Source organism: Capsicum annuum, chromosome 6 (assembly GCF_002878395.1).
Source record: "Capsicum annuum cultivar UCD-10X-F1 chromosome 6, UCD10Xv1.1, whole genome shotgun sequence".
Taxonomy (NCBI): Eukaryota; Viridiplantae; Streptophyta; class Magnoliopsida; order Solanales; family Solanaceae; genus Capsicum; species Capsicum annuum.
This window is the reverse complement of record NC_061116.1, coordinates 42,815,095-42,830,349: the sequence shown is the minus strand read 5'-3', so window position 1 is coordinate 42,830,349 and position 15,255 is coordinate 42,815,095. Positions and strand designations below refer to the sequence as shown.

Here is a 15,255-nt window from a genome sequence, read left to right as displayed (position 1 = left end):
CTCTAGGGGCACTACCTTTGCGAGGAGGCATACTCTTTAAATAGAAAAAATAGGTGTATTATACTTATGATCAACTTGAGCTCATACTCACTCGCACGAAATAAACACTAAAAAAAGGAAACTGCTCCTAAAAACATCTTATAGCCTCTCATACATAAATGTGGCCCGCAATACACCCATGCAGAAGACTTTACTAGATGCGACTTTTCAGACTCCTAGTACACTATTGGACCTTAGGCTCTGATACCAATTTTGTAATGTTCTAATTTTTTAGAGTCGAAATGGCAGACGGTGCTCATCATCTCGAGGGACCAAAAGCTAACCCTCTACTAATATCTACACCTGAGCACCGCATTATATGTTTAATAAATGCCGAAACTGGCCAGAAGATTCGAAACATCTAAAGTACTCAAAACTGAAAACTTAACAATGATACATCTGTCTAAAAAGCCTCTAAACTGTTATAATTATGGAGTTGATGGGACATATCCCCAACTAACAAAGTCTACTAAAAATAAACTAAATCTAATACGATGATAAAATAAGAATTATCCTTGAATGAAAATGACCCACAGCTATATCTACTACTGCTGATTGGGACTGAGCAGTTAGGGTTAATCTGGATCCCGTGCCTCTAAACCTATGGTATCAAATAAAACATCATAGCACAAATATTTCAATATAGGAATGTACTAAGTATGAATATAAGGTAAGTCTAAATGCAATGGCTATGCAATGAAAAATGAAGTTAACTTCATAAGGAGTGTCTGAACATATAACTGAATGAGTGTAAGGACATGAATGCATTGCAATATCATAGGGTATCTCCTTCTTGGCACTTTATGTCCCTCTAAACACACTTTGCTGAAATACTAGGGCAGTGCATGGGGTACCTACGAACTGGGTCATGATTGACCGACTAAGATTTGAAACTAATACATGACTCATGTAGGCATATAGGCTTAAAATGGAAGCAAAGGATCAAATAATGCATATCGTAAAGATGAAGGAATCATAACATACCCGAATCTATATCAGGGAACCTTTCCTGATTATGGTGGGGTCTAAAGTGTATGAAGTTTGTTCTAATGCTGACCACTACTATAACCAGAAGAGGCACCCTACTGATGAAACTATCTACCCCTCTGAGCTAGCACTCTACATTCTCACATTCTATAACTTGGCCTACCACACCAAAATAACACATCAATGCCGGCTATACACATGCCTATTTAGCTCTTGCCACACTCTTCACAAAGCAGATAGGTACGAACTGCACTAGCACTACTCTACGCTTTGGGGTCTGGCGCCCCATCATGACTGAAATCCCTGAACTTTGGTACTGGTACACTAGCTAAAGTTGGAGCTGGGACTGAAAACTTTTTACAAGGCTGAGAACGGCTACCACCCTAGGACTCTGCCTGAGAGAAACCATGACTACCTATTCTATCTCTTTTAATCACTCTCTCACTTTTTTTGTCTTATCTACCGTAATTTATTGCATATGCATCATCAGTCTAGCAAGGTCCATATCTCTATTGAGCATAGTAGCCCTACACTCTTTCAATACTTACTCGAATACACCAGTCACAAACTTATATATACTCTTTCATTGTCAGGGAGACTTGATTTAGGTTCATGAACTCCTCTACCTAGCCTTTCTCATATTTAACTAGGAAAACATATCTAGAAATGCATGTTGAAACTCTTGCCAAGTCATGGGAGTTACACCCTCCTCTGTACTCTTCTTCTTCATCACTCCCCAATTATAAGAAATATCCTTCAGCCTATAGGATGCTAACTCTACCCTCTCCTTCTCAGATATATGCATAATCTAGGTGATCTTCCTTACCTCTTCTAGATAAATCTCCGGGTCCTCACCTGCTAGTGACCCAAAGAATTCTGGTGGGCTCATCCTCATGAAATCTCTAATTCTGGATATGGCAAAACCGTCATCTTATTGAGGTAGGGTTGCAGCCTGATGGTTACTCTGAACATCAGTCACAGCTTGGACTAGCACCTGAAAAGATGCCCAAAGCACTGTATGTGACACATTCTCATTATCAGGATCTACTAGCTGAGGTGGCTTATCATCAACCCTATAAGCACTATCTCTGCAAGGACACATACTTTATAAATGGAACAAAATATGTATTAAACTAAGGATCAACTTGAGCTAATGCTTACTCACATGACATAAAAATGAAAAAAAGGGAAACTTCCCCTAAAAACATCTTATAGCCTCTCATACATAAATCTGGTGCGTAACACACCTATGCACAAGACTCTAAAAGATGTGGGACTTTAGACTGCAAAGACAATATTGAAGCTTAGCCTCTAATAACAAGTTTGTAATGATCCAATTTTCTTGAATAAGAATATCACACGGTGCTCTTGATCCCGAAGGACCACAACCTAACCGTTTATAGATATCTATACCTGACCACTGCACTGGCCATAAGGTTCAAAATATCTAAATATACTCAAAACTAAAAACTAAATACTAATACATCTGTCTAAAAAGCCTCTAAACTATCATAACTGTGGATTTGATGGGACATGTCCCCAAATAACTCAATATACTAAATATAAACTAATAATGATACGATAATAAAATAAGGATCATCCTAGAATCAAGACGACTGAAGACTACATGTACTGCTTCTGACTGGGATTGAGCTGCTAGGGGTATTCTAGATCTCGTGCCTCTGAACCTATGGTGTCAAATAAAATACCATAGCACAAATGCGTCTGTATGGGAATATACTGAGTATGAAGATGAGGTAACGCTAAATACAAGGGCTTATGATTGAACAATTACTTAACTGAATAATCATGAGAATACTGAATAAGGACATATGTATGAATGGATAAACCATAACTAAAAACATCACAAGTCAAAATACTAAATCTCAGATACTGCATTAGTAAGATCTAAACTTCCTACTAATACTGAGATAATGAAAAACTAAATCTCCTGATATAGAAAATTAAGTACTGAAATAAAGATCAATCCCATCTAGTGAGTGATCTCAAAAACTGATGATACTAAAGCTGATTAACTGAATTTACTCATCTCAATGACTGAAAGCTGAACATACTAGTCTCGATATTAGTGAAATTCTACATGATTTAAAATATATCTCACTTGGAAAGGCACTTCTCAATATTTTAGGGCCGGATTTATGCTTCACTGAATATGCTCTAAGGATCAGACTACTAGACAATTTTGTGAGTTCTTATAGATGGTTTTATTTGTAAACTAGAACTGGACTATTCTATTTCTACAGTCGACTATGGTATAGTAGGAATGACGCTAATCTATGCTGAGAATGATGTCAAAATCAGTCATCTATAATTCAACTATGTCTACTGAGGTGACTTTCTAAAATATCATAATTGGGAAGTTCCTATATACCCGCTGGGCTTTGATGGTTTTACCCACTGGGGTACATACTGAAAAAGGCTCTACTAGAGTTTTAGGACTGACTCCAAAATCAACAGCTATATAAGGAGTAAGAAAATATAAGGAAGCTCCAAGATCTAGCAACGCGTAAACATGTAACTGAAAGATCTGTAATGTACCAGTAACTATCTTAGGAGAATTTTTTCGATCTTGCCAGGAATGGAGAGAATAATTCAATTTGTGCATTACCCACTAGTAGCACTGAAAGTGGCACCCTATTGATTTGGGCGATCAGACATAGTTGAGGAACAGTTCTGCTGACCCAGATAACTGGACTGGGGATAATCTCTGACTCTGTGTCCTGGCTTGCCATATCCAAAACACACATCACTCCTAGCCCTGTAAGTACCCTGATTGTGTTTTCCATATATCTGATAAAGAGGATTGGTGTAGGCACTGCTAATACTTCCCTGAGACTTAGAGACTGGCGCCCAATCTTTGTTACCCTCCCTAAACTTAGGAACTGGAGCACTGGCTGAGGAAGGAGTTGGAACGGATGAATTTGGATGGAATTGAGAACGATTCCCTCCTTCTGACACAGGTTGAGCAAAGTTGAAACTACCTATCCTTGCTCTCTTATTCTACTTATCTTAATCTTTTGCTTATCTATCTGCTGAGCATGGGTTATAGGCTTTGTAATGTTTATGTCACTATTCAACATCGCCAATCTGCACTCATTGACCACACTAGCATTCACCACAGAAACAAACTTGCTCATCTTGGCCCTATTATCTGCAACCACATGAGGAGCATATCTTGATAATTGAGAAATCTTAAGAGAATACTCTTTCACAATCTTATTGCCCTTCTTGATGTTTATAAATTCTAGCACCTTAGATTTTCTAAGTTTTAGGGAAAAGAACTTATCTAGGAAAGAAGAGGCAAACTCCTCCCACTTCTCCCAATACGTGATACTCCCATAATGTCACTAATTTTCTAAACCTGATCGATGAATTCCTGAGGGTCCTCATCTGACTTAGACCCAAGAAAGGATGGAGGATTTATTTGGGTGAAGTCTACAATCCTGGATGCAGCTTAATTCTCCTCTGGGTTGGCCAAAATAATAGATGGTCGTTCATTCATAGTCGCAACTGACTGAGTAAGAGTAGTGAATGCATCTCTAAACTCTGCATGAGAAACATCTTCACCCAAAGGTTCTTCGGGCTGATGGGCTGACTGATTCCCATTTCTTCTTCTAGGAGGCTTATTCTATAGATGAAAGGGAGAATAGATTAGACTGAGATATTGACTTGAGATTATGCACACTGGCATGACATGAATACTGAAAGAAGGGAAACTGTCCTAAAACATCTCATAGCCTCCTGTACATAAATGTAGTGCATAATACATCATGCACAAGACTCTACTAGATGTGGATTTTAGACTTCCTAGGACACTGTTGAACCTTAAGCTTTGATACAAAGTTTGTACCACCTCAAATTTGCTACCTAGAATGCTACACGGTGCTCATGACCCCCAAGGACCACAAGCTAACCCATTACTAATATTTGTGCCTGTATTCTACATAATATATTGTATAATACAGAAACATGAACTTAACGACCATAATGTTCAATCTATATCATAATATCCAAAAACAGTATAATATCTGGGATGGGGTATAAATTAAAAAAACAAAATTGTCTAAACATTATGTAGTCTAAAAAGCCTCTAAGACATAACTGTTTGAATAAGTAGATGATGGGAGGTGTCCCCAACTAACTCTAACTAATAAACTAATTAATGAGATAATAAAGAAATGATCATGTCCTCAAAAGATGAGAACTCACTGCTAACTCTTATTGTAGAGACTGGAATATTACTGATTCTCTAGAGCTCGTGCTTCTGAACCTATGGTATAAGACACCATAGCACAAATACATCAGTACTTTGAATGTACTGGTATGCATGTGAGGTAGGATAAATGCAATAAGTTTGTATACATGATCTATACTAACTGAATGAATAATTTGAATGTGATAATACATACATGAATACATAATAACTATAACTAAGTTTGTTATTACATGATTACTGAGTTTGTGTGCTGACAACATGAGATATTGATAACTGTATAACTAAAATAACTGATACTAAAAGACTATATCTAATAGTCTAGATTATGATGAAACTAGCTGAGTTCATACTGTTCTGAGTTAACAGTATCTAATAGTCCTGAATTCTGTAACTGAAACCGTGTGAAGTAGTATCTAACCGACATACCCTAAAATACACCACAATAGCTGAGCTGGGGTCCAATATGTGCCCTGATTGGAAGGGTGTCACTACCGCACCACTGGTAAAGACCAACTGTGGGTGACCCTCATCTGACAGTGTCCCTAAAAGAGAATGGTGGGACCCTCATCTTACAGTGTTTATCCACCTCATCAACCTTCATCTTATAGTGTTGATGTCTGAACCCATATTGGCTACAGAGTTCTTGAATGCAAGGATGACTTCTAAGAATCACACCTTTATCTAATAGTGTGTGTTCCTATCCTTGGGTTCACTCGGTGCTAATTCCTACTCCTATCTGAATAGACACTGAACATAATTAACTGAACTGGACTACACTAAATTCATGGAGTTCCGTAAACACATGAAATGCTATTGAGATTGCTGAATTACTGAGCTTTCCTGAGTCACATGACTGACTGAGTTCTATGAAATCATCGCTTGACTGAGGAGATCGTGAAAACATGTCACCGACTCTAGGATCACAACTATATTTTTTGGGTACAAGTACCCCCAGGACTCGATGGAAGGAAACTGACAAGGCATGAAATTATTGAATACATGACCAACATCAACAATCCATAATACAATAGTTGGAGATATTTTATGGTAATTTGATTATGGTACCTTGGTACATGAATAAGATAACATGTATACATAGCATAATTTCATAAGGCTAACTCATGAGCAATCTCACAAGCAATTTCAATACGTAAGAATATCATGAAAGTCATTTTGAACATAAGGTTAAAGCATACATTGTGATTTGGCTCATAATTTAGAGATAGTGCATCATTTCTATCCCATTAGGCATTTTATCAAATACCTTACATACACAACTTAGAGCATAGGTGAAATCATCAAATTTCACAAATCATAAACCACCCAATTTCACGGATTACAATTTATATGCTAACGTAGTTTTCATAATTTCACATAAGGATCCCAACATGGGAACCAAACAACAGCCATCATATAACTTGAGCAACCCACGACATAATAATCATGATTCATAATTTAAAATAGGGTTCTTGAGCTTTATGGATGAAAGGAATCCATATATCAACACAACACATACCTTAGTTCTTGATTTAGCGAAGATTGATGGAGAGATTTTCTTGAAATTCAATTCCCAATTGAAACCCTAGTTTGTTCTTGAGAGAAAATTAAGATAAACTTGTATATTTTAGGTAAAAATGGCTAAATCATGTGTTATTAGGTTTAAATACGGGTGGGAAATTGACCTTTTTAACCCTGAATGCATCTTTTAAAATTGGTGAAAATTTCCTGGTAAAGCTCAAATTATACTGATGAATGGGTGTAAGCGATCGTTGTCAATATAAAACCAATCTAGGTTGGGGTCAAATCCCACAGGGAATAAGGTGTGAATAGAAGTTTTTTGCGATTTAACTCACTGATAGTTTAATGTTTCCAGAAATGGTGGGTTTAAGTTTCACGAATAATTGCTTCACTTTAATTTCGATATTTGTAATCAAGAGTTTATGAAATAATCAAAATTAAGTTCACTAGGGCTGACGGTACAAGATAGATGTTAAAGGTGATTCAAGATTCTCATGGTAGATAGGATAACAAGCTTTCTTTTTAGATTTTATGCTCAAATGTCTCTCGACCTACTTAAGCATTTAATTTCCTAATCCTCTTGGACTTAGGGAATTTCTATTCATTTCCCAGATTTAACCTTAGGTTAACCATCCTTGTTACAATGCTAATTATGAAATGAAGTATTTTCGAGTCCCTATTGATAATTCACTTCCTAATATATTTGATTTCTTTCTCAAACAAATCAAATAAGGTGTGTCTACTGTTTGCAACCAATAGACGTTAATTAAAGCATCATAATTATCAAGAAATCCTACCACCTATTGAATCTTGAATACCTAGAGCCTTATCAAGACCTAAACCTATATCTCATAATTCAGGTTAATGGATTTTAGCCTCTCATGACGCAAAGAACAAAACATATAATTGAATTCATGATTTGAAAGATAAACTTACAATGATAAATAAAAACCAGTGAATCATAGATTAGATCACAAAGGACAAATCCCCCAATACTGATAATAATCTCTCCAAATAGTTGTGTTGTTAAGTCTAGAAGTAGAGAGAGACAATATCAAAGTATGTTCCCAAAATCAAAGTGTCGAATAATAATGAATAACGGTTCCTAGAAAACCCAAAAAGTAAGCTTTAATTACTTTAACCTAATTATGGAAACCAAATCAAGGTTATAGCTTTTCCTCAAAATAGACAACGATATCCGTGATAACTTATCAAGATTATGATGACTTATCACAGATGTTGTCAGCTCTTCTTCACTTTTGGCTCTTGCTATCTAAGGCTGATGACGATGTCGATGGCTTATCAGGATTTTGATGGCTTATCACCAATGTCGTCAAGACTTCTTCTTAGCTTTTATGTTCTGCCTAAGTCTGACGGTATCCTTGATGCCTTATCACTATCCTGACGCCTTATCACAAAATGTCATCACAACATCTCTTGAACTCCCATTCTCTAGTTAAAGATGACGATGGTCTTGATAGCTTATCACTAGGCTGACTACTTATCATAAATGACGTCAGCTACACTTATCCTTTATTTTCTTCAAAATTCAACTTTTTTGGTTTAATTATTATTGGTTCCCCTGTATCTCATTTTTTACTGTAAAAATCAAAGTAAGCTAATCAAAAAACAACTAAAATTTCTCAATAACTTGCAATTATTTAGAGTTAAAAGATTTAAATGTCTTAGCATAGGCCCACACATCAACACCCTCAACTTGAACAATTGCTTGTCCTTAAGAAACCATAACATAACTAAGAGAATACAAAGTAAAATCTGGCAGCTAACTACTCATATTAGTTCAGAATATATTCACCATCTCTAAGGTTAGTCAATTTAAAACTCACTGTTGATGTTTTGAAGAACAACCATGCAACTCAGAAGCATCAAAATATGGAAAAAAATTCAGCTACAACAGTCGTACCATACCAAGATCACACTATCTAAAAAGTTAGTGACTAGCAACATACCTAGTGTGCCCTCACAACAAAGCAGTCCCTTTTTCACTCCTATCAGAATTCCCATACCTAACATAGGGATAATCATAAGACTCACTATCAGAATGAAATTCCAAACATTGCATGTCAAATTCCATAGGCTTGCCTTTATAATCGGTACCCAAGTCTTTAGATTGGTCAGTTAGGGTTACTATAGGGATTTTCTTAAGCTTGCAACGTAGGCCAGGGGATGGTATGATATTCATGGATATTTAAGAGTGATTATGCCTCCTTGACACTACACTAAACTCTTGGAGTTTCAACTATCGAACTTCTTTTCTTCCGCTCTTTTATTAATCACACAAGATCAATATGGTTGCGTTCTTTCCTATTATCATATTACCTTTTTATCATCTTTTGCACCAACTTTTTCTTTTCTTATTCCTTTTTCACTGCACCCAACTTTTTATTCATTTCTTTCATTCTTCTGCTCTTCATTCTCATTTGACATCACACACCCCTATGATAGCCACCCTCAACTTAGGATATATTCCCAAGTCAGGTTCATTGTGATGTAAATGGGAAGGTGAGAGGTATCATAGAATGAAATAGGCTAATTAGGCTCAAAACAGGGATCAAAAGATATTACGCACATAGGGAAGGTCATTTTGTCTAAAGTGGGCTAAAATAAAAAACAACCTATGATCCTTTCCAAACTCCTATCCTATGACCATGGAAACACTAATAGGGAAAGTTCTAGATTCAACACACAATGGGAACTGATTAAGACCTTACACACATATGGCACACAAGTATCATTCATGTCACTACTTATCTGATTCATGCACTTGTTTAACAAAGGTTATTCAGTTGCCAGACTAATACCACAAAGAGATACTCTGTGGTCACAAATGGATGCAATTCACATAGTAAACAATATATCAGACCAATAGAGAGGTACTCAAAAGTCACAAAACAAACTAACTGCATCAAGTACCTATATTTCTCCTAATTATCCACCAATTTTTTTTACAACAACATTCTGCCCTACACTCTCAACTAAAATTTGAAAATAAAATTAACTCAGGGTTTAGGGCATATTAGGAGTGAATAAAGCATGAGGCTTATGGGTCTCCGACCCTGCTGCTGCATGATCTGTTATCTTCTCTCCCTCAGGATCACTTGGCCTTGCAGTGGTTGGAGCCTTTCTAGATGAGGCACCTATAGCCCTAGCTTGGATGGATGCCTCCCATTTCTCGTTGTCCGCAAGGGACTCCATTCTTTCTTTCTTCAATTCCTCCTTTTTAGCCTTCTTTTTTGCCTTTTTTCACTCTTCTTTATTCCTTAGTGTACGGTTCTTCTCTCTTATATTTTCCCTTCTTCTCCCCTTTTTTCTTCTTTTTCTTTGGTGAATCTCCAGTGAGGTCAAGTATTAGAATTTCTTCCTCAGATTCATCCACATCCGGACCTATCAGCACCATAAATTGGTGCTGCTATAAGACCCCAACATCTATCTTTACCTTGTCTAATGCCGCTCTTAAATTAGCAAGATCATCCCCTGACATTTATTTTGCCTATGCATCAAATTGAGTTTCCAAATCTACAACCCATTCAGGTAAAGTCACAAAAGGCTTAAGGGCATCCTTAATTCTCTTATCTACTGCAGCAGTAAACTGTTTGTCAAAGGGTTGAAGCTGTGCCTCACACTATTTGGCTTGTTTAGCAACTTTTCTAATGTTGATCAACTAAAATGCAAATCCTGCTGATGCTGTAGGAGATAAGGGGTTGGATTTATTCTGAGGACCCTAAAACTTCCTGCACTGAAGAGGTTGGTTGCAGAACCTCAGAATCTTTCACTTCCACATAAGGTGTTGCACCGGTATTTGTAATAGGAGGGTCTGCTACTTCCTCTGCACCTCTATCAAGTCCTAATCCTTGTTGATTTTCATCATACCGTATAGGGTTATGAGTGTTTTGGGCAGAGATGTCATCATCAACCCCTATAATCTTTGGGACATTAGCTGCTCAGCATAACTCTGTGATAAGAAAAGGAAAAGGATAAGCAGTGTCGGCTCTCGACATTCTAATCTTCATCTCATCAGGTATGATTTCCCAAAAATTTAGGGAGATATTCTGCACCATGGTAGCTACTAGGTAGCTTGGTTATCACTCATAATGTTGTCTCCATATGTGGGCATCAGAAACATACAAACTATGCCCCACCAAAACTTTGCCTCTTGAGTTAAAGAGGACTTACAGATTCTCTTACTTGGGTTGGTCACCCATGCTTGTTCTCCTTTGGCTATGACACTGGCCAACCATGGATGTTGTTTTTCTCAATTTTTAATCCGAGCATAGACTAATGGTATAGTGGCTTGAGGAGTAAAGTCGGGGTAATGCAAGAACCTATTGATTGTTCTGATTAAGATATCAACCCTTATGCCCCTTAACTGAACTCTATCCAACAAGGGATGGTCTATAACTCTTTCTCCTGATCTATATAGGTTTTCTAACTGCGCTTAGTAGTTTTCATAAAACTCCTGGACCAGTGCAGGGCGAAATGAGCCACCCCCTTTGTGGTACATCCCAAGCCGTACTCTTAGAACTTCTGTTCCACTTCAGGGTACCTGCTCAACTCGTAATAATTTTGTTTTCTTCCTGAATCGGTCTTTTAGCTCTTCTTCTATCAGTTCTGTGAAGCCCAGTAGTAAAGATACCCTCTACTTTGGGAATTTTCTATCTAGCATTATCTCAAACTTCAGGGTTATTACATTTGATAAGTGTTCCCAGAGCTGGGGACTCTTTATTATCTTATTGTTATGTGGACGGGGATCCGCATGCTGTTCCCTCAGACTCAAATTCCTCAGATTCTTCTTGTTTCTCTTCTTCAGACTCAGTATGTTCAGACTCATACCGCTCATGTTCAGAATGTTAAGATACCTTCTAATCAGAATCTGTTGTTGTTTCAGTGTCATCACTATTCTCCACCTTAAATGGTGGGGGTGGTGGATGTTTTGTAGGGCTTTACTTATTTTTTTCTTCCTGAGCAGAGGTTCTTCTTCTACATATAATAAGACTCCTCATCGATGAGTTTCCGACATACATTTTTCTGTTGATCCTTCTTGGTAAGTTAAGGACTCATTACTTTGGGTGCCATTATAATGTTCTTGTAGCAATTGAAAAACATCAGTCAATCCTCAAGAGCATAAGAATAAACACATTAATCATTTAAGCTTCACAGCTTTTAAGAAGGATTATTCATGATTCAGGCTCCAGGTGTGACGATATTTCTTGGTCAGTTGTCATGACTGTGATGGCTTATCACAGTTGTCATCAACCTCAGATAGAACCTACAATACTTTATCAACTTTAGACGACATCTATGATAATCCATCACAATTATGATAGCCTATCACGAATGTCATCAGCTTTAAATAGAATACACTTCATTATCAGGAAACCTTGACGACATTTTTGAAAAGACATCACAGATGTAATAACTTATCATGAATGTTGTCAACTTTTTGGTCTAATTATTCCTCACAATCCACTCAAGTTCCAATTTGCGGGCTAACTTTTAAACCTTAGGCCTGAACAGCAAACCCTAGGTGCAATTTTTATCCCCTTTTCATGTTGAATTTGGTTCAAGCCTCTTGGAAACTTGAGTTTTCATCCATCTATCAGTTCCCACAAGAGAAAAAGAGTTAAATTTAGAGCATACCTAATGGGAGCCCTTAATATGATTACACACACAAGAGGAAGTAGGAAGAAATTCTGGAGTTTGAATTTCAATCCTACACATAAGGGAGCTTATTGTTCTTGATTAACTTAGGGAACTTAGTTGGAATGAGTAAGTAATAAACTAAATAAAGAAATAAATCGACTAAAAAAGGAAAGAAAATAACATAGGCGGGAATATGAGGAGGTTCGATTGTGGGTCGAGTTGGAATTTCTAAACTGGGCCCAAAAAAGTTTAGCAATGCGTTCAAGGTCTTCTTGATGAAATCTTGTAACGGCTTATCACAAGAATGATAGCTTATCACTGATGTCACCATCCTTAATAGAAACTGCCTTGAATTTGGCCTATCTGACGAAAATTTTGATACCTCATCACAGTTCTGATGGTTTATCAAAGATTTTGTCATGACGTTTTGCTGACCTCCTCATTTTTCACCTTTTCTGTACTAAATCCTAATTATAAAAGTAAAAACACTTGCTCAAACATACAAACTTTGGGCTGACCACTAATGGCTGCCTCCCAGTAGTGCCTGATTTACTATCACAGACAACCTGTTGATGCCCCTTTACAGTCATCATAGAAGACGTCAACGATTAAGAAAGCACTCATCCTTTTTTGCTAAATCAAGGATGAGTGTATTTTGAAACGTTCTTCTTTTTCATTGAACCTCAACTTTAGCTTGTTAAACTCTATGTCTAACAGCACTCTACGAGTTGTAAGCAATGGACTACCCAAGATGATGGGAACTTCATCCACCTCACAATCTAGGACCATAAAATCACCAGGCAGAATAAAACCGGATTCCTTTACCAAAACATCGTGTAGTATGCCCACAGGCCGCTTCACAAACCTATCTACTATTCCCAACCGCATATTTGTTGCGGTATGATCCTCCAAACCCAATTTATTGTACATCGACAGTGGCATTAGGTTTATACTAGATCCCAGATCGCAGAGTGGTTTTGTGAATTTAAGGGAACCAATAGTACACAGGATGGTAAACGCTCTCGGATCTGCATTTTTCTGCTGTAAAGACCTTGTAGAGATAGGACCATAATGGAGAAGACTGTCCTCTGGCACATAGCTAACCTTCCATTTCGTGGTTACAAGGTTTTTCATGAACTTCTTGTATCCTGGAATTTGCTCAAGTGCCTCAGTCAAAGGTACATTTACCATCAATTGGTTGAGCATTGCCATGAATTTGCTGATTTTTGCATCCTCAACCTTTTTGTTCAATCGTTTAGGAAAGGGAGGTGGTGGTCTTGGAATAGTTTTCAATGTAACTTCCTCTTCATTCTCTATTTCCTTATCGGAAGCATCAGCCGAACTATCCAGCTTCTCAGACTCCACTGGATTGCATTCTTCGGATTCATCAACAACTAATTCACCATCTACAGATTTTCCCATAGATGGGGCAAGTAACATCCTACCACTCCTAGTGGTAATCGACATACGTGAGACATCATTTCACTAATTCTGAACTGACTCACTACGTAAAGTACCACATTTTCTCTAGTTCAGTGTTGTGGAAAGTTAGCTCATCTATTTCTCCAACTGCTTGATAGAAGTGGAGTGTGAACTAACCGGCTGACTCAGGGTAGAGAATTCACTCTTCATAGTAGTTACCCCGGAGTTGGTAGATTTAACTCCCTTCAATAATTTTTCTATCATGTCCTTTATGGACATGTGGCCATAGTTAGATGGTGCAACATCTCGACTTCCAGGACGAACATATAAACCACTTCTATCATTATTTCTTCTCTAGTTTCCTTGCTCCATATCTTTATAACCAGGCTTGTCATAAAACTTCTGACCTAGATTCCTTTGGCTACTTCCTCTAAAACCCCCCTGATTTCCCAGATAGTTTGCCTCCTCATATGCATTAGTCGCCACAGTGCCCTGGGCTTCTATAGCTTTAACCTTTTTAGTTATGCCTGACAGCAACTGCTTGGTAAGTAAGTCCATCTGTGTTTTTAGGTGGGCCATGTCTTGATCTTACTCCTTATCTCTTTTGTACTAGTCTACAGTCATACCAACAGAGACAGTCAGGCTAGCTACCATAGAATCCCTGGTATGCCAAGCCCGACTCTGTTTGGTTATCCTATTCAGCGTATCTGACGCATCTTGAAAAGATAGATCTACAAACAAACCACCAAAAGCATTACCTACAATCCGCTTTGTTACAGAGTTGAGAGCCCTGTACAAAGTCTCCATCAAATGTAGGTCCACAATATTCTAGTTCAAACACTGTGTCAGTTTCTTCTTGAACCTCTCCCATGTATGATGCAAAGATTTGGTAGGGAGTGTTTAAAGTTGCTGATCTCATCTCTGAACTGTACCCTATTGGAGGGTGGAAAAAACTGTTCTAGGAATGCTTTTTTCAAATCTCTCTAGTGGGTGATGGAATCAGGCATAAGCTCATTTAACCACATTGTTTCCTCTCCAAACAGAGACAATGGAAACAATCTCAACTGGATCAAATTCTGGCTCACTCCTGGATTATCAAAAGATTTACAAATGGTGATAAAGTTCACCAAGTTCATGTTTGGACAATCACCAGGCAAGCCACTAAACAATCCTTTTAGATTCAGGAGTTGAATCATGGTACTTGTTATGCTGAATTTTGCACCAGGTGACAACGTTGAAGGAATTACAGAACCCGTTGTACCTACTTCATCCATTCCTTTAGCATCGTTATCGACCTCGTATTAGACAGACTATTGACCATAATTTCCTTGGACTGGATGGTTTATATTGAAGTTTCGCTGCGCTGGTGCATCAATTTGTTCTGCTTGTAT

At 37.6% G+C, this 15,255-nt stretch overlaps 1 protein-coding gene across 1 annotated transcript; it reads right to left on the bottom strand.

The window, feature by feature from the left end:
- Nucleotides 1–10,509: 10,509 nt before the first annotated feature.
- Nucleotides 10,510–13,909, bottom strand: LOC124899476. Its single transcript, XM_047414369.1, has 2 exons — nucleotides 13,105–13,909; nucleotides 10,510–10,739 (listed from the first exon to the last, which is right to left on the bottom strand). Exons 1-2 carry the CDS (start codon nucleotides 13,907–13,909, stop codon nucleotides 10,510–10,512), a joined length of 1,035 nt encoding a protein of 344 aa, XP_047270325.1.
- Between the last annotated feature and the right edge of the window lie 1,346 nt (nucleotides 13,910–15,255).